At 41.9% G+C, this 24593-nt stretch overlaps 1 protein-coding gene across 1 annotated transcript; it reads left to right on the top strand.

Annotated features, from left to right (window-relative positions):
* Positions 1 to 1184: 1184 nt before the first annotated feature.
* On the top strand, positions 1185 to 20067 carry armh3 (armadillo like helical domain containing 3). Its single transcript, XM_076145469.1, has 26 exons — positions 1185 to 1422; positions 2875 to 2984; positions 3082 to 3138; positions 3260 to 3406; positions 3646 to 3753; positions 3853 to 3945; positions 4074 to 4148; positions 4226 to 4312; positions 4412 to 4468; positions 4558 to 4601; positions 5035 to 5095; positions 5215 to 5261; positions 5909 to 5984; positions 6487 to 6580; positions 8173 to 8274; positions 8591 to 8649; positions 8745 to 8810; positions 8928 to 8997; positions 9383 to 9443; positions 9562 to 9650; positions 11640 to 11722; positions 12265 to 12391; positions 12497 to 12572; positions 13893 to 13971; positions 18482 to 18598; positions 18875 to 20067. The coding sequence occupies exons 2-26, from the start codon at positions 2883 to 2885 to the stop codon at positions 18965 to 18967; spliced, it is 2070 nt and encodes a 689-aa protein (XP_076001584.1). The 5' UTR covers positions 1185 to 1422; positions 2875 to 2882; the 3' UTR covers positions 18968 to 20067.
* The last annotated feature ends 4526 nt before the right edge of the window (positions 20068 to 24593 follow it).

The following is a 24593-nucleotide window of genomic DNA, read 5'->3' as shown; positions in this document are numbered from 1 at the left end:
CCAGAGAACCCACCGTTCTTTTCACAGTTATTCTGGACGTGTTATGGTTAAAGCTGTTGCACACCCACACATGTTTTCATTTATTCAGGCTGTGTTGACCTTCTTAGGTTGAATGTGGGCAGAGCTTTGCTGTGAGATCACACACTCATAAAGTATCCCAAAGGTTGAACAGGCGAACCAGACAGGTTGGCAGATGTCACTAGAGCGAGGTCTAACACAGTTCTGAGAGGAGCTCAAAATAAGTTAAAACAGCTGTTCTGTGGGTTTGTAGCAGCTCTAAGTCAAAAGGAATGAAATGCCTTTACAGTGTTACTTCGTTGACATATCAAAACCTATTTACAGACATTACTGCTATGAAATGTGGTCTAGAATGTAGATAGTAATGTTCTGAATCAGGATAGGTGTTTCTAATATTCTGAGCCTCTCATGTGTGTATGTATTTTTGCATTAGATTGTACATGTGTATCTAATAAACTAAAATCTCCCTCCTTGAAATAAACCGCTCCTCTTTTTAAGCGTTCACACCTGCAATCTGGCTGTAACCTGTCAGCAGTATCACTACATATATGTATAAATGCATCCTCACGAAATGTCAGAGAAATATTTGTTACAATCCTGGATGTGGTGACGAAGAAATCTTTCTCAAAGGCACTAGAGACATCAACAACATGGTGTTTGGGTGTTGACATACCTAGGAATCAAAACTAGCAAACCTGGAGTGATCCCTTTGAACTGGGGAGGAGCTGCATTCAAAAGCAAACCCAAAATGTTGATTCAACATGATTCAAACTGGACAAGGAGAGAGCGACAAAGGAGGACCCAGCTTGTCGTCGATGGGAAGGTCATACTTGTTTAGAATTAGTATTATATTAGAATATAGAAGTATTAAAAAAAGATTTCCTGTTGCTTTTGCAGTAACTGATTATCATAACTTATGTGTGTCTGTGTCATTTTATGCCATTTCGGTGAGACACAGAGTGGAGAAGAAGAGGGAAACACCAAGGGCAATGTTCAATCAACAAGGTTCATGTGTAGACACACACACACACACACACACACACACACAGAGGGAATAATGGGTTTTAAAAGCTAATGGGTGTGTGTAGTGTTTAGTTAATAGGTTGTGGAGTTTGTCTTTACTGTAGTTTTATTTTGTTCATTTGTCATAAAAATTACATTTTAAAGTTTTCAAAGCCTAAGTCTTATCACGAGTTAATATATTACATTATTAAAGTAATGTAATGTGTAGAAAGAAAGAAAGAAATTAGAAAACACGGGGATGTTACTTTGCGGGCGCTAAGACCCAGGAGACAGAGTAGCAGGAAGCTATAGGCAGCAATATGCTAGCAGAAGCTAGTGCTAAATGTCTCAGAAGGATCCATGAACTTCATTTACAACTCACATTTTAACACTTTCATTGAGGTAAGAACAAACAAAGGTCTTAGCTGAGCATATACGTGGCTACACAGTCGAACTGTATCATGCCAAAAGCGGTCAACAATGGAAAGCGTAACGTTAGAATCCGTTGACAGGCAGTGGATAACGTTAGCATTAGCTCGACAGACCTAAGACCAAAGTGACGTCGCGATTGCGGTTGAAGAAGTAATTGCGATTCACATAGGTGTTCGATTAATCTCTACTGAACAGAGAACGAGAGTGTTTATGAGACCACGGTCCTACAAACTAGTTAAAGCCCGTTTAGAAAGGGTAATGTGCTAATAGTTGTCTGGTCCCCACCCTGCCTGTTTATCATGACATCACCTGATTGGCCACTTAGCCCCTCTAATAGATAGATTTACGTTGAATCGCATAGTATAATGATATATATTACAGTTGCAGCTCCATTAACTGCATCGATTAGGTTTATATGTGCTTAAGTCACACAACGCAGCTCGGAGAAGAGTGTTATTAGGACTGATTGCAGCCACACTGAGCAAAGTACACACAGCCGTTCCTGTCAGTAATATTTAACACGATAACTGAGTGTCAGGCTGCTGGAAGTGTGTATCATGAGTCAGTTCGGCGAGACAGCAGCAGCAGTAGACGTTGGATGTGATGACTTGAGTAGGAGTTTATTTATTGATTTCCTTTAAGTTAACACTATAGGCTATAGTCTTGTGTCTTTTGTCCCTGAAGGCAGCAGACAATGCTTTGTTATGGAGTTTCTAATACTTTCCATACTGTTACACATTATGCACAATTGGTCACTACTCTTTTACGTGTAATGTTATGAAGTGACTCCTGAACCAATGCATCAGGGCCGAGTTCATGCAAGATTTTTCGAACTTTCTTGGAGTTGCTTGGTTGGAAAGACGGAGGTTTTGTTTATGATTTGTTCCAGCAGCTTAAGTGCACAGGTCACACAGGTCACACAGGTCTGCATTTCCTGTTTGTTTGTTTCCAGGTGTTATTTCCTGTTTGTTGTCAGGGATAGAACAACTCTTCATTAGGGACAAAAATAGCCTGTCTCTCAACTGTTGCAGCCGGTCCACATCTTTGTTTCGTTTCGATGTTTGATCTCGGACATAAACACACCTACCCGTCATGGTTTCAGGGTTACATTTAAGGCAAAGATTGGCATAAGGGTCGGGGGGAGTCAACATCTATGTTGCAAACGCTGCAGCTGCTTTATTTTCCCCCCCAGAAGTGAAGAAAACCTATCAATACTCAAAGTTTATACAGCAATTGCAAATCGCATCCTTGTTGTCGGAACTCGAACACTGGTGGGGAAACGAATTACGATGGACTTTGGGCAATGCTAGTCCGAGTCATCCCTTCCGGTCAGAGGTTTGGTGCCTGTTCTTGTTTGTGTATAGGTGCACGCGTTCTGTATACTCTAGATACTTAACTTGCTTACTTTCTCTCTGTCTTCAGACTTAGTCATGTCTCAGGTGGAGAAGCGAGCAGGACTGCTGAGGAGGACGTCCTCCTCTAAGAAACCGTTGAAAGAGAAGGTGGTGTTGATGTATGATGAGATTTTCGCAGTGAGTATCACAATGGGACAATGTCAGTGGGTAAGAATTCAGGGATTAAATCATCGTCAATGGTAAAAACAATTTCCTGATCATTTCTTTGATTTAGAAAGAGGACCCGGCCAAAAACAACCCCCGCTTCTGGGATGAGCTGTTTCTTATGAAGGTACGGTAAGAAGAAGAAAAAACGGTTTCAGTATTAAGAGGGCATGTAAGTTGGCAGCAGTGGAGGCAGTGAAGTGTTTGTGGACGAAGGGACCATGTCTGTCTTTGCCCCTCTGCCTCAGGTCAACTTGGAGTACTTGGAATCCAAGTTGGAGAGTGTAGATGGGGAGGAGGTCCAGCGGATCCAGGACAACATCAACTCTCTGTTCCACCACTGTGTTCAGGCCCTGGGAGAGGAGCATCAGATCAAAGTGGTCAATGCCCTGCAGGTAGTTAAAGCACCGCAGGTCACCTTTCTCACGTGGACCTTCATACCAAGAACCTCTTTATTACAATGTGAAATAACGTATCGTCTGCTGTGATTCGTGGATTTGGCTTTTGTCACCTCTGTAGCACTGAGAAGTGTGTGAGACAGGCATGTTGTGTGTGGAATTTTTTTCCATTTGCTATTTTGACATCATTCACTGAATCCTCTCATGCTGCGATCGCTCCCCTCTTCTCCCTCCAGACTCTCTGTGCTCTTTTCCGCGGGGTTCACCAGAAGAACAAGTCGTCATCTGGCTTTGACATCATCAACATGCTCATGGGGTTTGACAAGGCAGAGCAGAGGATGAAGGTGTGTAAGAGGAAGGAATGCATTAAAAAGACATGAGATGAGAATGCAAAGAGTTTATGTTTTCTTGTGTGTTCATGTGTGATCATTGTGTTGGAGCAGGACCTGATGGAGAGACTGGACAGCCTTCTTTGTGGAGACGGTTCGGAGAGTCTGAAGAGCCTCTGTCTCAAACTGCTCCTGTGTCTGGTGACGGTGAGACTGAACACATATGGAAACATTAAGCAGTATGAGTGAACTTTAATGGGATAGGTGGAGCAGAATGTTTACTGTGCTTTTATAGAACTATGATGAACATCACAAATGTGCACAATTGTTTGTAGGTCACAGATAATATCAGCCAGAACACCATCCTGGAATACGTGATGATCAACAGCATCTTTGAAGCCATTCTACAGGTAAGGGATAGGTCTGTCTTCATTTGATTTCTTTTAAAATGCAACCTGTATACACTGCTCCCTCTCTCCTCCTTCAGATTCTCTCCGATGTGTCCAGTAGAGGGCAGCATGGTTATGACTCTGTGGTCCTCTTGGCGCTTTTGGTCAACTACAGGAAATACGAGGTGTGACTAGTGTACTTACTGCATACTAAGCGGTCACTATTGCTACTCGTGTTTTTGATTTAAAGTGCTGCTAACATTGCTGACTTGTCTGTTTGTCAGTCTGTGAATCCATACATTGTGAAACTCTCCATTGTGGATGATGAACCAACACTAAACGTGAGTGTGACATCACTTCCTCTTCAGTATGGTTTAAAGATTGTTATTTATATGATGCAGTTTATTTCCAAGTTTGTTCTTCTTTCCAGGGAATGGGTATGGTGGTGCATCATGCGCTGACAGACTATAACAGGTGAGCAAGAAGAATCTCCATATGTCCAAAAGTTTTTTAACATTCACTCCTTGGTATTCTTAGGCTGCTGGTTTATTTTGATCTACATCACAAACGTTCTATCTTTATTCCTCTAAAGAGAAAGCCGGTTCTGGCTTTAGCTGTTTATATCTGGCAGCTTTCTTTGGCATTGGGTCATTTTGTTTGGACGAAGCCTAGAAACTAAAATACTGTTTGAGAAGGCAATGTTGTTTTTGTGCATATACTTTATAGACAGGTGGATGGATGATCACAAATCCCCCGTGGATATTAAATGTGTGTTCGTCTCCATCTTCTCCTCCATGTTTTGACTCCTCACTTTGTGTTCATCTCTGATTTCATTTCTTATTTGTGAATTTCCCCGTTGTGGGACGAATAAAGGATTATCTTATCTTATCCTCTTTTCTCTTTTTAGACAATACAAAGACAAAGAGGAAGAACACCAGGGTGGGTTTTTCTCTACCCTTAGTAATATGGTAAGATCATCTTCTCTCATCATCATGGGCACAGGACTAACATTGGGTCACATTTCTTACACAAGCAGTTTCATCCGTTTTTAATGTTTCAATGCTGCCAATGCCTTTTCTGTCCACAGGTGGGCAGCATGTTTATAGCAGATGCAGACGAGAAACTCTCTGTACAGTAAGTATGTAGGGATTTGAAGATTTGGCAAACAGTCACCCTAAACTGTGTTGTTTTTTGCACCTTGAATTCATTATCAAGTCATCGAGTAGCAGTTTTGCCAGATTGCAGCAGGGAATCACAGCTTGTTTGAGAATGTATTCATAATAAGTACTCACGCCAGTTGGACGGATTGCTGCTGATGTTATTTTCTCCTAAATTTAACACCATATGACTGAACAAATTGAGGATGAGAATGTTGATTGTGTAGCCAAATAACAGTGAAATTGGATTTTATTTTCATCCTTAATTTCAGCTCATTCCTCAATAGTAGACAGAATGTAATCAAGTTTTCGCCAGACAAAAATCTTGGTGGTTATATACGTGTGAAGTCGTTAATGATACAGAAAATTAAAATGTGAATGTCACAGTGAGTCTATGGCCATCATTCCTGAAGACCAATTTAATTTTAATTCAAAGTGGTTGGGCTGTAAAGGTGGACAAAGTTCCACAGTGACCACGGTAACATCCTGTGATAAACCTGTTGATGCGTGGGAATGATTGTTAAACACCAGACTGCTCTTTGACAATGAATGATGTGAAAGTTTTAAGATTTCACTTGATAAGCAGCTTACCCGCCTCTGACCTCTGACCTCCCTCTCTTTAAGGACCAATGAGGCAATTCTGCTGGCACTGTATGAGGCTGTGCACCTGAACCGCAACTTTATTACAGTGTTAGCACAGGTAAGATCATCTATTTTCTTAAAGAAGTAAAAGAAGCTCAGTTGCTTTGGATATACGCCTTCCATCTTTAAATCTTATTAACCACTGGGAAGAAACCTTGAAAGCTTATGTTGTATGAGTTTGTTCAGGTTCAAAGGTGATTGATGGGGTTGGTAAAGACCCAGGAGGGCTCAGGAGCAGTAATTACATTTACTCAATTACAATGAGAGCACTTTAAAATATGAAATAATGACGAAGGAGGCAGTCATTTGTTTTTACATATTTGATCCATTTGATCTCTGAATGAATGACGTACTGTGATGTTGCATTGTTGCACCGCCACTGATGTTTTCCACGGTGTACAGTACTTCAATCACCTCATCAGTCAGCGCTGAAACTCTCGTCTCAAGCCTCTTCGTCTGCAAGCCTACATGCTGCAGTGTTTAAGTTGTTTAGGTCTCTTTTCAGTGAGTGACTTCATAATAACTTTGTGCTGCATTTGTTTTTTCTTGCCATTCCACAGAGCCATCCTGAGATTGATATGGTCAACACCCCAATCCCAACAACTCCTACTACTCCTACTACTCCACTAGGCACAACGCCGCCTTCCTTAGACAGTAAGACACAGGGAATGGAAAATGGAAATCAGAGAGAAGTAGCGACTTTGACATCATTCACTACGAAGGCACAGAGTGGAGCTTCACTGATTCATGTTCATTCAATCTCACTCAGTCGTACTGCTTCTGCCTCCACATCCTTTTTAATTGAGCAATGCTATTTAAAATTCTTACCAACACACGCATTCTAATTAGAATATTAGATTTTGAGACTCTGGTGTTGTACTGAGATATTTGGAGTGTTTTTCCCCCTGGTGGCTTCAGTCTAGTTTCTATGGAGCCTGTCTTTATAGTGGTCCAATAGGGGAACAGCCTATTAAGGCGTTTGAGCCATAGTGATGGCACATGCGGAGGACAACTGTGGCCTTGTTCTGTCAGATTCCAAATATGTCATATCTCTGCCATACCTTCAAACGAAACGGAATTACCCCGCAACTTTGTTTGATCTCTCAAAACGGCTAAGGGGTGAAAAAATGGGGCAACGGATTTCTTAAGCTTCAAGGGTCTCGTGCCTCAACTTGATCCTCAGTGTGTTTTTACATGCATTTTTGATAACTCTGCCTCCAAACAGGGAGGCGGCCGCTTACTTAGTTATTCCTTTAGCAGACACGCTCGGATTTAGAGATGAACACGTGCACATGCATAAGCAAACCTCCCGTTCCGCTGCTCCTTTTAAGGCTGTGGGACACAAGTCAGCGTCTCGTGATAAATAACAGTCGTGGGTGCAGGTGTGTTCCATTTTCCTCATCCGAATTTTACACAAACCCCAAGTACTTATTAGTTGAGTGCATGTGTGTCACTTCAACTTTTATGGGAGGTGTACATTATTGCCGCTGCAGTCAGACTCATACTCATTTGGTATGCATGAACACTGTAACCGTAAAAAGTGCACATTCCTAACTCTGCCTCTCTCCACACTGCTTCAAAGCTAAGAGCCATTTACTGAATCAAATATTAATACCAGCTCCAAATACAGATGAATGTTTCACATATATCGTACTTCATCACAGGAGTTTCTATCCCTCAGAGAGCCTCTCTGCTTAGTGCACTGGAGCACAGGCACTCGTATACACAGGACACCCAGGATATACGTTTTCCTTTTCCACATTAGAGCCTCCTGTGATGATATGTTTCCTGACAGTGTGAAATCTTCTTTTCCACTGTGCCTTAAGTGATACGAGCAAGGGGCAACAAATCTGAATTCAGGGTAGCGGGAGATGGAAATGATGTGATCATTATTTATCCATGAAACAAGCTGCATGTTTCAGGGAGCAGAGATTTTCCAATGGATCACATCAAACTGCATAAAGCCCAGACAGGTGCTTTTGCAAGCTCAGGCTAAACATGGTAGCAACAAACTTTCCAGGTCAAAGGCTCTACATCTTGCACTCACATGTCAAATCATTGTATATCCAATTCAAAACAATACTTGATGTCATCACAGTGTTGTGTAATACTCTGGATTTAAGTTTTGCCTTACCAACTTTATTAATTTAGCTCAGTTCATATTTACCTCCTCCAGCGACGTCATCTTCTATATTGAATGTTATGACGATGTGGGACTGAAATCATGTTTGCATGTTTATGTGCAGTGATGAACAACCCTGAATTGCCTCTGGATCCCAACTTGCAGACGAGCAACCTTCTCATCACCTTCCTCAAGTACGCCTCTATTGTAATGCAGGATACAAAAGGTAAACAAGGATCCCTCCTGACTTTGTCCTCTCTGTCCCTGTCACTCTAGCCTCCGATCATTCTTCCTTCCTGCCTTCACGATTGTCCTTAAGTGCTCCTCCACAGCTTTTCTAGACACCAGTGGAAAACAAATGCCGTTCTCCCCTCCCCTTCTGTCTTATTCACACTTCATAGCATTCATTTGTTCCAGTCCCCCTCCTCCATAAACATGCCCAGACACTCAAAACACCAGAGGAAAAAAAAACTGTTTGGCCAATCACGTTTCCGTCTAAAACCTATTGATCTGTTAATAGTGTCCTATTTGTTTGTTTACAGACGAGCACAGGCTCAACAGCGCCAGACTTTGCCTCATCATTCTCACCTGCATAGCAGAGGTAGGAGCGGCATACACGGCTGCGACATTTTTACCCTTGTAGATTCTCTGAAACAGTCTGAACAGCGGTGTGTGTTCGTCCTCTGTGCCCGACAGGACCAGTACGCTGATGCCTTTCTTCACGATGACAATATGAACTTCAGAGTCAATCTCCACAGAATGGTGAGCAAATACAAATGTGTATTCTTTAAGTAGTACAGTATTAGAGTTTGTGTGAAATAGGTTTTATAATCAGCATTCACTGTCCTTTCTTACATTCTGTTCCTTTTGTGTTTCCAGCCAATGAGACACAGAAAAAAAGGAGTGGATAAGAACATCCCTTCCCGTCCTCTGGTGTGTGCCGTTCTAGGTATGAGGTCTCTTCTCATGGGTTGTTAGTGTTGCTGTGTATTTACACCACCTTGGCAGCAACTGGGTTGTTTGTCATTTTTGTAGGCTTGGTGAGAAACTATAACTAGGGTTCCTCTTATCCTTTATGACTGCGGTGTCCCATGGCAGCCACCACAAACTGGATGTTAATGGTGTTTGGGGCTCTCAGGAGTATTACCCTTTCCATAACAAGCTACTCAGACAAAGTTATAAAAGTGGCAGACAGTATTTACATTTAAAAAGAACAAGTGCTACCATTGCTCCTGGTGTATTTCTTCTTTCATTGATGTATGAACACCGCCATTTGTACAATCTTTGTTCTCATTATCTCTGTCTTTGTCTGTGTTATCATCTTTTCCCTGCAGATCTTATGGTGGAGTTTATTGTAACTCATATGATGAAGGACTTCCCTATGGATTTGTACTTGTGAGTACATGTGCACCTCACACACACACACGCCACCATTTATACTGTATGTCCCCCTTTGCTCAACCAGCTCCATCAGCAGAGTTTAATCTGTTCTCTCTCTCTCTCTCCCATCCAGGCGCTGCGTTCAGATCATACACAAGCTCCTCTGTTACCAGAAGAAGTGTCGAATCAGGTTACACTACACCTGGAGAGAGCTCTGGTCAGGTAAAGATGACAAACATTTCCTCTTCGAGTGCTACATGCAAAGAAGTCAGAACCGAGGCACTGCCATATCGTATAGTTTGTTTATTAGTTTGTGCTTTTGTGGGACATTTTATCCGTTTGTTTGTGGGAGGGTGGGTGATTTATTAAAGCTTTTTGCAGTGGTCAAAAAGCTTTAATAAATCAGGTCTACCATGCTTTTCAATGAATCTTCATTCACTCCGTCCAAACACAATGTATTTTCCCAAATTTTTTGTAGTCGTGCTGCTTGACATCTGGTGGAACAGAACCTCAGTGGCTCCTTTGTTAAAATGGGGGCGCTATTGTACTCGTTTGTACCTAAACAAACAACAGTAGTAAATGAGTAAATTTGACAGGAACTGCATTGAGCTTCAGTGAAACAGCTTGAGAGCAAAAGCTGCAGGAAGAAAACTTGAACATACGAGTCCTTGGAACAGTGAAGAAGCAGAGACTCCATGGCTTTACCAGAGACGCCTGAAGCAGATCAACAATATGGACAGTGACAGTGCACTGTGGCTACTTGTAATGAATGCATGCCCAAGCTGCTCTGTGTCACCAGGGGAGAGAAGAGATCTGACTTTAGGGAAATTCTTCAAATGACATAAAGCTGCTCTAGCTGCATCCCTTCTGTGTGCCCGTAAGGCAGAGTCAGAATCAATGCGAACGCCCACATTGTTTGCCTTGTTTGTAATTTGCGTGTGTTGCCTGTGAGCAGTTTGTCTCCTTGCTCTCTGGGACCAATAAGAAGAACCTCTGCTTTGTCCTGATTTATCTGTGGAAAGCTGCGGCTTATGCATACAGAAGCGATGTAATGCAGCTCATGAACACACTGATTTTCTGAGGGTTTTACCTTGGGCACCCCTTTACCGCATGGGGGTAATGGGACACCAGTGCCCAAATTAATGTAAGGGAAGCTTTAATGATTTGGCTCCAATCATCACGGCTCTTATTCAGCCTGGTGCAGAGTAGTTGGCATGATTCTCCTATGATTTACCCCCTGCTGTGTTTCTCATTATACTGCTTTCACCCTAGAGGTCAAATTGACCTCCAGGGCGAATGATTTTGATAGGGTGTATATAAAATGGATATAATGACTCTCCTCACACACACCCCAGTATAATTGTACAAGGTCTTATTTGAAAGCAGCTTATTTAACTGATGGGTAAAGTTTGTATGATCTTAGTAACTTTCTAATCACTGTTCATTTCACTGATGAGTTTTTTAAAGGTTTCATTTTTCCCCATTTAAGTGGAGCGGTTGTGTTTACACCATTCATTCATAATTCAAATGCCAAATTTGTGATTGGATGGCCGCCATTTTTTAGTGTTGAACGAATAGCTGCTGCTTATGCAAAACAAAGGCAATTTCCGTGTGAAATCAAATGGGCTGGTTGTTTTGGAAATGTATTGCATCATTGAGAATGGATAATGGGTCTCTGAAGGAACGCACCATCCATCCAAGCGGCCCTGTTTCCAGCCTGGTCAACGGAGAAACAGGATATCAATTCAGGCTGTAATGGCCCCATTGCACCAAGTCCCATTAGAATACGGATTCCTTCAATCAGACCAATAATCTCTCCAATTCCCTCGGTAACACCCTCTCCTCATGGTAATGGCATACCATGAAATAAGAATGGAGAAGGATACAAAGGATATAAAGGAGAGAATAAACTACTCAAATTATAGCAATAGACATGTTTATCTTTGGCTGCTGTGTGTTGCTGTTTGAGGGTGTGTTGGAGCTTGTTAAAGAGCGTTTTAGTTTTCCTCCTGGGTTTTGTTTTCCTCTATAAAGGGAAGTGAGAGGGTTGGATATGGCACTGAAAGGATTCCCCCCTTCTGTGTTTCCATTATCCACCCTAATAAAGATGCAGACTGAGGACCCTGTGTGCAGCCCTACGCCTCTGTTGTTACTCGGCTATCAACGCTGCACATTATTTCATTAATGCCCGCATCTTTTCCCCCTGCACAGCTCTCATCAACCTGCTGAAGTTCCTGCTGTCAAACGAAACCACACTGCTGGCCAAGCACAACATCTTTCATTTGGCCTTGCTGGTGAGACACACACACACACACACACACACACACACACACACACACACACACACACACACACACACACACACACACACACACACACACACACACAGAGCCTCTAGATAGGATCTTTCAAGTTATTTTGGTGGGCAGAGTAAAAGAGGCCAAAGCTCTGCCTGCCTGAAACCTAAGGCAGGATCATTTGTGATTTCTTGTCCTGATTTCTTTTCCCATCTGATCTATCACTTATGTAGTTGGAAAGATACAGTATTGGATAATCTGGAACAGATTTAGATGAAGTTCTGTGGAAAATTAGGCCCATTGGCGTAAGAAAGTGATTCTTTTTTTCCTTGTGGATCTTTCAGAGGCATGTCAAGAATCTTTTCAAGTATTTTTACACAAAATAGAGACACTTTCAGTATTGGCCATGGTTGTCTTTGACTTACTGCATTTTAGGTTTTGTTATTCACAAATGTTCTGCTTTTCTTCCATTGGATCGATTTGAGTATGTGTGAAGGAACTGGCCAACCTTATATCTGTGTGTATGTCTCCTCCTCTAGGTGGTGAATCTGTTCAACATGTTCATAACATATGGCGACACGTTCCTCCCCACCTCCAACAGCTATGATGAGCTGTACTACGAAATAGTACGAATGCACCAGGTCTTCGACAACCTCTATTGTATGGGTAAGACAGTAGAATCTGCAGTAGAATCCCCCCCCACACACACACACCCCCCACCCCCCAAAATGAAATGTCTCATCTGATTTGTTGCGTCTCTTGGATTTCCAGTATTGAGAGTGTCGACCAACACAGGCCAGTGGAAGGAGCCTGCTAGTAAAGTCACACACGCCCTCGTCAATGTCCGGTAAAACTTACACACTCACGCATGCACACACTACGTTTACATAACACTCCATTTTACAGGTATTTGCTTGCCTTGCAGTACAAAGCAGTGCACAGTTTTAATGTACACATAAAGGCATCTACAGTGTCTGAAGATGGAGTTTAGAGTTTAGGAGAGAGGAGACATTCAGGATTGAGCGGAATGAAAGCCAGGCTGTGATTGAAAGAGGTCGGGGTAAAGTCAATGTGTTTCACTCCTTAGAAGTGGAACCAGCGACCCTAGACGATTCCTTTTTGTTCCACTACTTCCTCCCCTTGGACCCCTGATTTGATTAATTCAAAGCCTTTATCTCCATCAGTTAAACACCCCATCCACTCACACCCTTGGTCTCTCCTCGACCCCTCTCCCTTCTTTCCTATAATCTCCCTTTCCTGTCCTTCATCCATATTCCCATCTTCTCTGAGGGGATGATCCCCGGGAGTTTGGCTGGTTTGCATGGCCCTGTGTAAGGGGGGGGGGGGGATACTCCCAGAGGATCCACACACTCCGCCAGGCTCGCCACAAAGCTAAATCTACCACCGGAATAGTTAGGTTGAGAAGGCAGGGAGAGAGGAGATTGATGAAGTCATTTTGGAAGGAGCAAATAAATGAAGGCAGAAAGGTGTAAAGACCTCACAGTCTGGGTTGAGATTATAAACTTAAACGAAAGCCCTAATTCCATTTTAGGTCCGTAAGTTAATTTCTCCATCCTCTGGCTTCCCACATTTAAATGACAACACCATTACCTCTACAGAGAACTCTCTGCATTTTTGTCACCATAATTTATTTGATTTATGATGCGCTCAAAGCTGCACAAAATAAGACCTTTAATCTCAACCATGCTTAATGCCTCAATTTATATTAAGAGGTATAAAGCAGTTTATTTTGTTCAAATTAAATGCAAATGCAGGAAAGGATTGCATGTGAATTTACATTGGGAAGTCCCTGTGTGATCATAACAATATGAAGTCTTGGATTGAGATGGAACTGAATAACAAAGAATAGAAATGGGTTTGGTGTTCACGGTGTGCCTGTTAGTGGTGTTGTGTTAGAACGTAGCTTCTGAAACAGGCAGTCAGACCTGCAGCTACACGCAAAACCCTCACAACATGCATCTGGAATACTGTTGTATTAGTTTACAATTAAATGAAATACAAGACGAGGCTGCACAGACTGTAATGTGCATGTGTGGTATGAACGGTGATGTAATGAAGAGTGGCAGGGTTTGCTTTTTGGAAAAGCTTTCAGTGGTGATGCCTCTTTTAATCTTACATGACTTCCAAATGTGCTTATGTCTTTAAGGGCCATTGTCAACCATTTCAACCCGAAGATTGAGTCCTACGCTGCTGTGAATCACATCTCCCAGCTGTCAGAAGAACAAGTAAACACACTTTTTCTCCTGTTACAAACCCACACAGACACACACAAGCATACACACACACAGAAGTGCAAGTAATAAAAATGAGTTTCAGCCAAACTCTGGGGGCCACTGGGGCCGGTCTGCGCTGAAACACTGCTCTTGTCTTTTCATCAGTAAACCTTATGAATCTTTTAATGCAAAAAGGGAAAACTCTGAGTACTGTGCAGTTTTTGTGAAGGGCCCATTTCATTTTATCTTGAGAGAATGCCTATTCATCAAGAAGCAGTCACAGCTGCTAGGCAGAGATTAATGGTTCAGACATCTCTTATTGTGATGAGACACCTAGAGGAGCAGTTGATATCACAGATCACTGAGCCTGGAGCTCATCACAGCTGAGGCATTGCTTTGAGTTCAGCAGGTGGGAAGACAACAAATAACAGCTTTATTTTACACCGTACACAATAGGAACATATAAGTCATTGTTTTTCATCACACTGGAATTACAAACGAATGCCTTCCGCATATTCAGCCATTTTAAAGGCTATATTACAAGAGACAGACAGTAAGTCCCCTAAAATGATCTAATGCAGTATGCTAAATGAATAGATTCATAATAAATCGCGCACAGTTGGTGTTCGCTGACTTCAAGAAAAACCAACAAACACACACACACATACACACACACACACATACACACAATGGGCTAATAGAGCCATTAAGCAACTTGACAACTTTGAGACAGTTATTCTGTCATCTGTAAAGGGAAACAAAAAAGTTGTGTGTGTGTGTGAGTTTGGAAAGAAACTGGACTTCACTGATACGAGGCGGCTCTTGAGACTTTATCATTTCTGCAAAAAAAACAAAAGGTGTGTTAAGAAGATAGGAAAGCAGCCTAAGGATTCCCTCTTTCCAAACTGATAAGACAGTGATGGATGCGGTCATTATTCTCCCCAATTACCTCCTATCTCCTCCATTTATTCACCCAAAGATGCAGACAGAAGCTGCTGATGTTAGTGAGCTGCCAGCAGTTTTGTATAATTGTTGTTTAATATAGTACACCTTTGAATACAATCAAAACAACTTGGATTCATGAGAATTGTTCGTTTTCAGAAGACCGCTTGAACATGAAGAATTGTGGAGGATAATTGCCAAAAAAGCTTAACATGAACTTGGCTTAAAGTCACGTTGTTTGAATGATTGACTAAATAATAATCGATAATTAACGGTGACTAATCTTCAAATTATTTACAAGCGAATAAATTTATCTTTAACAGATCCTCCAGAAAATGTGGGTAATGGAGTCATGAATCAATGAGCTCAGTTGACTTGATGCTGGGTAGTTCGGCTTCTAAACTTTAATGTGCTCCATGATTTATCTGTGTCAAAGGAAAAACAGGTTTTTCTCTCAGGCATTTGCAGGAAAAATAGTCGAGGCAATGGAGGCCTTTTTTCGGAATTTACTGCGTTTGTCGGCACAACTTCATACCTGCTCCTGATTCTTTGTGTATTAAAAATTCACAGCATATGGTTGCGTCCCACTGTGCTCGGTGAAAACACTGAAACTGTTTTCTAATGCAGAATATTGGAAGCAAATGAAATAACTAGAAGACATAACCATTACGCTTGTGTGTGTGCAGTACAGTTTGGTGTAAGTAAGTGAGCACAGCTGCTCCCCTCTTGATGTGCTACATTTGGCTGAATGCTGTATCTTTACTGAAACTCAAAGTGTTTTGTTCATGTTAGAGATAAAGAGAAGCTGTCCACATCCTGTCCAAACCTGCAGACTCCTCACTTTCCACAGATGGATAGATAGATATTCATCCAAAGACAAACAAGAAATTCTAGAGGAGGCCATTAAAGGGAAAGCTGTAACGGATGTACTGCATTATTTTAAAGGGTGTAGCTGTAAAAGGTATCTGAAATGTATCCATTGCTCAACTTTAGGCTCAGAGTGCCGCTACTTCATGTAGGAAGATCTAAATACTGGATCAGGCCACTTATAGGCAGATCATCGGTACACATGACTCACATCAGGCCAAACTCATTTTTGCATAAACGCTTGTTTGGTTCTCTATAAAGGCTTTACCATCTTAGGGTTCGCAACAATATTGTTTTGCCTTCACAAGCGCTCCTACATACATTATTGTGTTCTGCTCTCATGCCAGCAATCAAAGAGGCATTCTAAACTCTCTCTCTTCCAATGCGGTCTGCCGTAAATGCAGGAGCGAGTTAAGACTTTACCTGAACAAAGACGAGTTCCATCCGTCATCTCAGGCTGCTGTCAAATGCTTCTCACCGCCGGTAGAAACGCATTCATCCACCAAACAGCCATGTTGGTCCTAAACCTCCTGATGAATGATGGCGTAAACACAGCAGCTGTTAATACTTCCTCTCACCGGCCTTGCCCCTTTAGGACGTATGGGTTTGCCTTACTAGATGCGTTACTTTAAGCCTGAACCTCACATTCTGCAGCTGTAACTGTTTTCATATGCCCACTTAAAGGCTGAATATTGGCAGCTGCACAGATTGTGGCATAAGACACATACGTGACAGGAATGAGTGGGATTTCGTCGTCAGCCAACTGAGGCTCTGTCTTCTTTCACCCACTCACACGTTCACCCTGTGCTCTCATTTTTATGAGGCGTTAAACCCCGCGTTTCCTTGACAAACACACACACACACACACACACACACACACACACACACCCATACACCCATACACCCATGTAGTCCATTCTCCTGGAGCCTCATCTTTCTCTACAGTGACACGAGAAGATGGATAGCCTCCAGAAACGCGCAGCATTGAAATGAGCCACCCTAGTCTCAGTCCATCTGTCTGTCTGTCTGTCTGTCTGTCTCCAGACACCATTCAAAGCTGCTGTGGTATCTGTGCCTCAAGATAAACACACTGACAAACATGTCCACACAATCATATCTGCTTAGTGATGCATAAAATGGAGTGTGTCCGGGCAAAATGCAGAGCTGAACACGTGACGTCCCTGTCTGTTGAAATAGCATGCGGTAAAGGTTGCACTCCTCTCTCTCTCTCTTCTCTCTGTTTGTATTTAAATTTGCCATTTACGTTATGACTCCATTTTCATTTCTCCCCTCTAAATGGTTTGTCAGAGCTCACACTCTCTCACTCTTCTCATCTCTCCCGCCTCTAACACTGGCAGGCATTAAACAAACCGCAAACACACGCACATTAGTTGCGGATCCCATTCTGACCTATAGGTATAAAGGTACAGGTACGAGTTTTCCTGCTGCAAAGCGTCTATTCTGTAATTTCACAATGAAATGTGAGGGTGTTTATAAAGCTAAAGGAGAATCAGGCACTTATTCCTGATCACAGTTGTGTGATTAAAAGCTCATGCGCCTACATGGAGTACTCCGGGGCAGCATGACAAAATGCAGCTCACGCATCACTGACACTGCTTCCTGCTGCGAAGACTAACAGGGTCGTTAAAGGTCGGGCTTCTATTTCATGGCTAAATGTGGGGAATCTACAGGCAGACGTGTGGCCAATCGCTGCATAATTACCCCCCATTTCACCAACCCTTCTTATTTCAGCTGGCCATTCCTTCAGTCAACTGTGTTCTGTGGACTCATCAGTACACACACGAACACACACACACACACACACGTCTGGCTCTGTGTTTGTGGGGACGTTTTCTCTTCACTGCATTCATACACAGATTTAAAGTGATGCTGTGAATTCTGGTGTAAATGTGGGGCGACCTCAGTGTCACTTTGATCAAAATCAATGCAGAAGAAGAAACTACTACTGCAAAGCCTAAAAATAAGTATAATAAAAAAAAATATGTTGTCTCTTTATGCTAGACAATTTCAGCTTTAACTGAATGTCTATTAACACTTGATGAGCTCCTTCCTGAATCTCCTCCCTTGTGTGGGGGGAGGGGTTTATGTGCTCTCATGGTTGGAAGTCAATCGAATGGCTGGATTGACAAATGATCTATTTGTTTTTAAATCGTTAAATCTATAAAAAGGTGCTCGTCGTAAATCCCAAAGCCCACAGCGAAAAACACAACGCCTGAGGGAAAGCGTGTGTGAGAACACTCACACTGATTGTAAACCAATGGATCATTTACATGTTGAGTAAATCAATTTGCAGTCACATAATCTTTTACTCGGAACACGGCAACATGGTTTATACCGATTTTAATCTCATGGTGTTTATGTGCTGTTGAAAAAAACAAACAAGCGTTGTTTTATCTGCTAATCGTCTTAAAGTTGGTGTGAACGTACTGAGTGATGACATCGTCCCGGTCCTGACAGTTGTTGACTGGAAACCACTTTGATTCAGAGAGCTCATGCTGTGCTGTTCCAGCCCTCCGTCTCATGCCTCATGAATAAATCTATTAGAATGAAGCATTAAACACCAATTAATATTTGACTGTTAGGTGAATATTGAAGTAATGGTTCAGTGTAATACATTAACACCTCTATATTATGGAGAGAGGGAATCATTCTGTGCTCATTCATCTTCTCCTCATCTTCTAACCCCCGTCAGGTGTTGGAAGTGGTACGTTCCAACTATGACACCCTGACCCTCAAACTGCAGGATGGTCTGGACCAGTTTGAGAGATACTCTGAGCAGCCGAAGGAGGCCGCCTTCTTCAAGGAGCTGGTAGGACCCCTTACTTTTATTTGAACATTTAAGATCCAGGTGAAAATACTTGCAGTGGCAGATCTTGCATAAGAAGCACTTTTTTTTGGATTTTCTCCTTCACTTCTTGTTCTGGGTTTATATTCCGAGCTGTCTTCCTTGTAAGGGCGCTTTGTTTACTATAAGCTATGGTTTCCTCTGGCAGAAGGGAGGAAGTATTGGATGTGTGGTGACATAAAATCTATTTAAGAGGTGTGCATCTCCCGCCTGGTAGTAAACGTCTCTGTGTGTCTACAGGTGCGCTCCATCAGTCTGAATGTAAGGAAGAACGTCTCTCTCAACACAATGAGTCAGGACGTCCTTCTCAAAGAGTTCTCCACCATCTCCTGAGACACACACACACACACACACACACACTCACACTCACACACACACTCGCCCATCTCCACCCTCCTGAGGGACACGCATCTGTTGTGCACATGGACACTCATTCGCACACATCTACACAAACGAATCATGTCTGCTGCGAATCAAAGGAAGGAGATGTAGAAGCCGACGAGTCCGACGACCTGATGGGCAAGGTCAATCAAGTGTGTTTGTTAACCTTTTTTGGAAGTGCCCATGTTGCGCTGGTTCCTTGCAAACTTGTGTGCAAACTACAGTATTGGCAAGACTGTTAACTGACATGAAAGTTTGGGTTTGACCTCCTGTAGTAAATGATGCAGTAGGATTTGAGTTGTAGTACTTTGTCCCCCCTCTGTCATGGATGATGTTTGAGTAACAGAATTCATCATGAAGTCATTATTTTTGAAGCATTAGTCTTTGAGTGGTTTGTGTTATTATCAAGCACTTCTTAACAACATTGCAAATAATTGACCCATCAGTTTGGTCGATCTGGTCTCCTCTGGGATTAAGACATCATTATGTTCTTAACTGTCACAAATCAAGCAATTTCTTTTCAGCCGAATGCTTGTGTAGTTCTTAACTTTCTTCTGTGTTCTGAAAAGTATTTTGTACTCACATGCTGTATGTGTTTGCTAATGGGTAGGATGTGTTGGTATTAAGTTAAAGATTCTCTCAAGCGTTAACCCTTTTTTGTTTTTGCAGACTGTTTTTGAACAAACATGTGACTAATCACTATTGTATGTTGCACAAGTCATTCTCTCCATTAGTTTAAGGAAATCAGTGTGGATGTGATGGAGGGAAGAATGTCGAGACAGTATTTTCTGTATTATTCATAAGACTCATCATCAGTGCTGTGTGTGTCTGTCACAAAGGTCTGGTCAGTGAAGTGCATCTCAAACACTGACCCATACATTCATGTGGGTGAACTCTGCCCCTCTATTCGTTCATGACTCAAATGATTTTTGACTAGAAGCGGTTCTGATATATGCAATTTCTTCATGGTTCTTTCTTTCCTCCATCTCTAACTCCTGTAGGTATATTTATGTTCCTTTTTTAAATAAAGGTTGCTTTCCTACTGCCCCATCTCTAGACGTTTGTTTATCAAGAAACATGAATTTTAGTTTACATGAATCTCTCTCTCTCTCTCTCTCTCTCTCTCTCTCTCTCTCTCTCTCTCTCTCTCTCTCTCTCTCTCTCTCTCTCTCTCTCTCTCTCTCTCTGGCTTAGGTTTCCATCTATCCATCCTCTGGTTCCCTCCTATTGTGACGATAATGAGCTAATATATCAGATGAACTTTGTCCTTGAAGTTGATTGTGTCTGTGCCCTCAGTAACACGCAAACAACAACACACAGCCACCAACACAAAACTGTCAGGGAAAACAAATACCTTGCTTCGTCTGAAGTTGTTCAAAGTGAACTAATCCTGTGGATAGAGTGCAGGAGAAATTAAGATTCTGAGCGAGAAGTCGTGCAAATTACTGTTAGAGGTCAAGAAGCATAGAGGGGTGATGACGGATGAGTGTGTAAAATGTGAACGGTGGGGATGAGTGATGAAAAACAGGGAAGGAAACTGATGAGTTCTGAGAGGTCTGGAAGAAAGTATAAATTATAAATATAAATATATCTCGTGTTTCAGCAGGCTGGGTCTTCATTCACAATCTAGAGTTCACACTTTTATAAAATATTTGTTTTAATTTGATTTGTCTGCATTTTGGCTCAGGAGATGCATAAACTCACCTGCATGTTAAGCATAAATGATACATCATCTAAGGATACGATTAAAGGGCTGGTTGAGAATTCATCATTGGCTCCAAAATGACAAAATTAGATGCAAGTGGGTACATTCCCTCAAACAACACGAATGGAAGGATCCACAACACGAATGCCTACATGGTAGAGGTACTAATTTGACTGAACTGTTCCCCCGATGCCATATTCATTCTGAACACCTCCGGCTTGTTTACTTTAAGTACCAGGTTGGTGATTGATATAGATGATATTAGTGACGTTCCAGCTGTGTGACAATGCAGGGAAAGAGAGATGGGGGAGGAGGGGAAAAGACAGACACACATCAAAAGAGTCCTACATTTAAATAGTTTGCTTCATGGTCAGATCTTCCCAGATGCACAACGTGTTTGTATTTGTGTGTGTGTGTGTGTGTGTGTGTGTGTGTGTGTGTGTGTGCCAAGCTGTCCAGCATCTCTGCTTACAGTAGCATCATCATGCAGCAGTAATCCCATTCATATTGTTGGCAAACACACATTAGAAGGGTCCTGTGTTCGATTGGCAGCTTGGGAAAGGATCTTTCTGTGTGGACTTTACATGTTCTTCCCTGGAGCCTGTGTGGATTGCCTGCCAGCGCCCTTTAGCAAGGCACTTGAAGATCTGGAGTTGGTCCCCAGCCATTGCTCCTCATGGTAACGATGGGTTAAAGTGCAGAGAACACATTTGGTTGTCGTAACACAATGACAATAAAGTCTTTGGGCAATTAATTATTGAACACAGAGGCAGTGGAACCATGAACATAAAGGACAACAACCTCTTCTTCTCTATCTCACACACAACTAATTAAAGCCATGGGAGTGTCTGCTGAAGAGACACAAATACGTTTTTAATGGACATGCAAGCGTCATGTTAAGTGCAGCGAGTTAATGTGCAGCGAGAATATAAAGTGCCACAGGAAGTTATAAACTAATGAAGAGTTTAGATGTTTGTACACATATTGGATAAATACTAATCATAAACTTTGTGTGTGTGTGTGTGTGTGTGTGTGTGTGTGTGTGTGTGTTGCTGGTTGAGATGCTCAGAGCCCAACACTGGCATTTTACTGTGACAGCCCATTAACGTTGCTGCGTATTTATCACGTTTTCATTTAAGCGTATCTGCTTAAATATTCATTTGAGAGGAGATTTCCTCTTTTGTTTTGGCTGAGCCCTCTGACGCCTCATACACTCATTATCTGTGTGCGTCTGTATCCCCATGCGTCGCCCTGAAAATACAAAACGATCAAATCAGGTCAAAAACCCTTTTTCAGGACGACATCCTCCCAACAACACAAGAACTGCTGAACATCATTTGCTATAAAGTCCATCGATCAGAATGTTTGTAACTTTGTAGTTTTGTCTAAGGTCTGGTGAGCTTTGTTGTAACTTATCCCACAATACAACAAATGAGTAGAATACAAGCTACGTTCACTAACCCAAAGTGAACTGTCCGCACACATTCAAGACTAAAGAATTCAGTAAACATAAATGTTAGATGAGTAGAGCTGAGCAGCGTCTGGAATACTTTGTTTCTACTTGAGTCTAGCTTGAATGCTAGCAAGTAAGCTCACCTGGGGGATGTATTAGCCTCAGCAATTGTTTGTGGACCCTTGCTGTACTTTGTGAGCTCGAGCTGTACTCAGGCTCAGCCATGTGATGAGCTGAATGCTCATAATAACGTCAAATGAGATAAAAGACAAGAAAAAGCAGGAAAACATGCAAATTCTGTCAATTAAAACTGTAAAATGCTAATGTTGCATGCTAACACACTAACAATGCCAGGTCAGCATCTTTTATTAGCCGAATGCTACAGTTTTTCCATTTAAATCCTTTTATTTTCTAGGTTTGTCGAATTCTGTGCCTCTTTCTGGTGGTTGATTTCAGTCGACTCTCCATTACAGCTCTTCGCTTTCCAATTTGTTCTGCTTTTGTGATCATTTATCTTCATTCTTTGTCGAGTGCATTAACTTTGACATTTAGCTCAAAGTACAGCGGAGGAGGACAGGGAGTGAGTGATTATATTTCTAATATCTTGCCGTGATGAAGCGAGAGTGTTTGTTTCAGAAGTGGAAAATTTGACCTTCTGTCACTAATGGAGGAGAAGTCAGCGGATCATCCAAGTCATTAGGATTAATCGCTCTGTTGAATCCAGCCAACAGTTTGGATAGACTTCAGTTCTGACCAAAGCACAGACATACAGAATTCACCAAAAGGTTCAAAAGCTCACAATCAGGACCATCATCTCACTTGGTTGTGTTTATTTATATTTATATGTCACCTGTATCATCACTGCACGTAACCTCAGGGATCAATCGGAATCCATTACTGCTTATCTGTCTGCTCCACGTTCTAGCCTACAGCGGTGCTAAACTTCTATGTAAACGCTGTGCCAGATAAGCACCATCAATACTGTCAGACTGCACCTCCCAGAGCTCATCACATATTCAGATGCACCTCCCCTGTGTGTTCCTTCTTTCTCCTTCCTTCCTTCCTTCCTTCCTTCTTTATTTCTCCCTCGCAGAGATTTCCTCTAGTGGGTTCTTTCTGGTGTTGCACCGCTATCTCCTCTATTTTTGTAAATCCGTTTTAAAGTATATTGCCTTTTTTTTCTGCTCCCCTCTACAGCTTTAGCTTCATCCTGCTCTTCTTCTCCAGTTGCTGATAGATATTTCCTCTCCCACCCGCCAGTGTCTTGATGGGGAACGTTCTAATCCCTTGCCCGGCTGCCCGTCTTTAAAGCCGCTTTGCTCCATATCACCATGATGACCGGCCTCTTTATCCACAACAAGCCTTATTTAGCTTTTCTGGCAATAGCAGATCTTTTTTCGCAGTGAAGATTCCGCTTTTACAGTTTGTCATTCATTCAGAATGTTTCTGGGAGATCTTCTACGTGAACTTCATCTTAAATTATTTGAAGAGTTAAGCATTACTGAAGCTATAATGTTCAAATTTGAGTTTGTAATGAAAGATTCCTAAACTCAAGAGGGATGCTTTGGAAAGAATGTTTTGAACTTGCTCTTCAAATGAAATGCCTGAATGCATAAAAGCGTAATCAGAGTAATAGTTCTGTTTGGTGTGAAAGGGCCCATGAGGCATCTTAGCAGTGGGGAATTCAATATAAAACACAGTCGATCTCTGTGCAGTTCAGTGAAGCTCCAGGAAAACGGGTTCAAGGCAAAATGAAAGGTTCAATCCGTGATTCAAACGTAAACAAAAGGGTCAAACCACCACCAAACATCTACACACAAGACTGGAACGCTCCACAAAATGATTGACACGTCAGGAGACACGACTACATCTAAGTTAATGTTTTCTGAAGGTGATCTGGTCATCAGAGTTTGGACCAGATGACAAATACATAAAATGATTGAAACTCTTCAATCAAATCTTTCAATTTAGCTCAAATACACCATAGAAGAAATATGTAGTTTTTTGCCTATTCAAGGATAATTGAGTCAAATGCTTCATCAAATTTTCAAAGTAAAAGCATAATTGTTGATTTTAGAGTGTAGGGTCCACTAAAACAACTTGATTACCACAGTTGTATAAATGTGACCTCAGATGAACCATCATCCTCCATCCGGATCCTCATCCTCCATCCTGATGACCTCGCAGACAAGCTTAAGGATTTTGCACTTTAGATTATTAAAGATCAATTTTCGGATGATCAACAAAGTAGATGTTATTTGAGTCCATACCACATCATGGCAAATTGATTCACGACCTTGCGCTTCTCCATCCAATTTGTGCCGCTTGTTCGTGCGGCTCTAACGTTTAAACATTTTCCTAATCACATCATTGCCGTTTGCCTTTGTTGAAATATGAGTCAGTCATCCATAACGCCACTC

This window comes from Genypterus blacodes, unplaced genomic scaffold, assembly GCF_046128005.1.
Source record: "Genypterus blacodes isolate CSIRO-AG114 ecotype Tasmania unplaced genomic scaffold, CSIRO-AGI_Gbla_v1 ptg000030l_1, whole genome shotgun sequence".
Classification (NCBI taxonomy): domain Eukaryota; kingdom Metazoa; phylum Chordata; class Actinopteri; order Ophidiiformes; family Ophidiidae; genus Genypterus; species Genypterus blacodes.
This window is presented reverse-complemented; position numbering and strand designations above follow the sequence as displayed.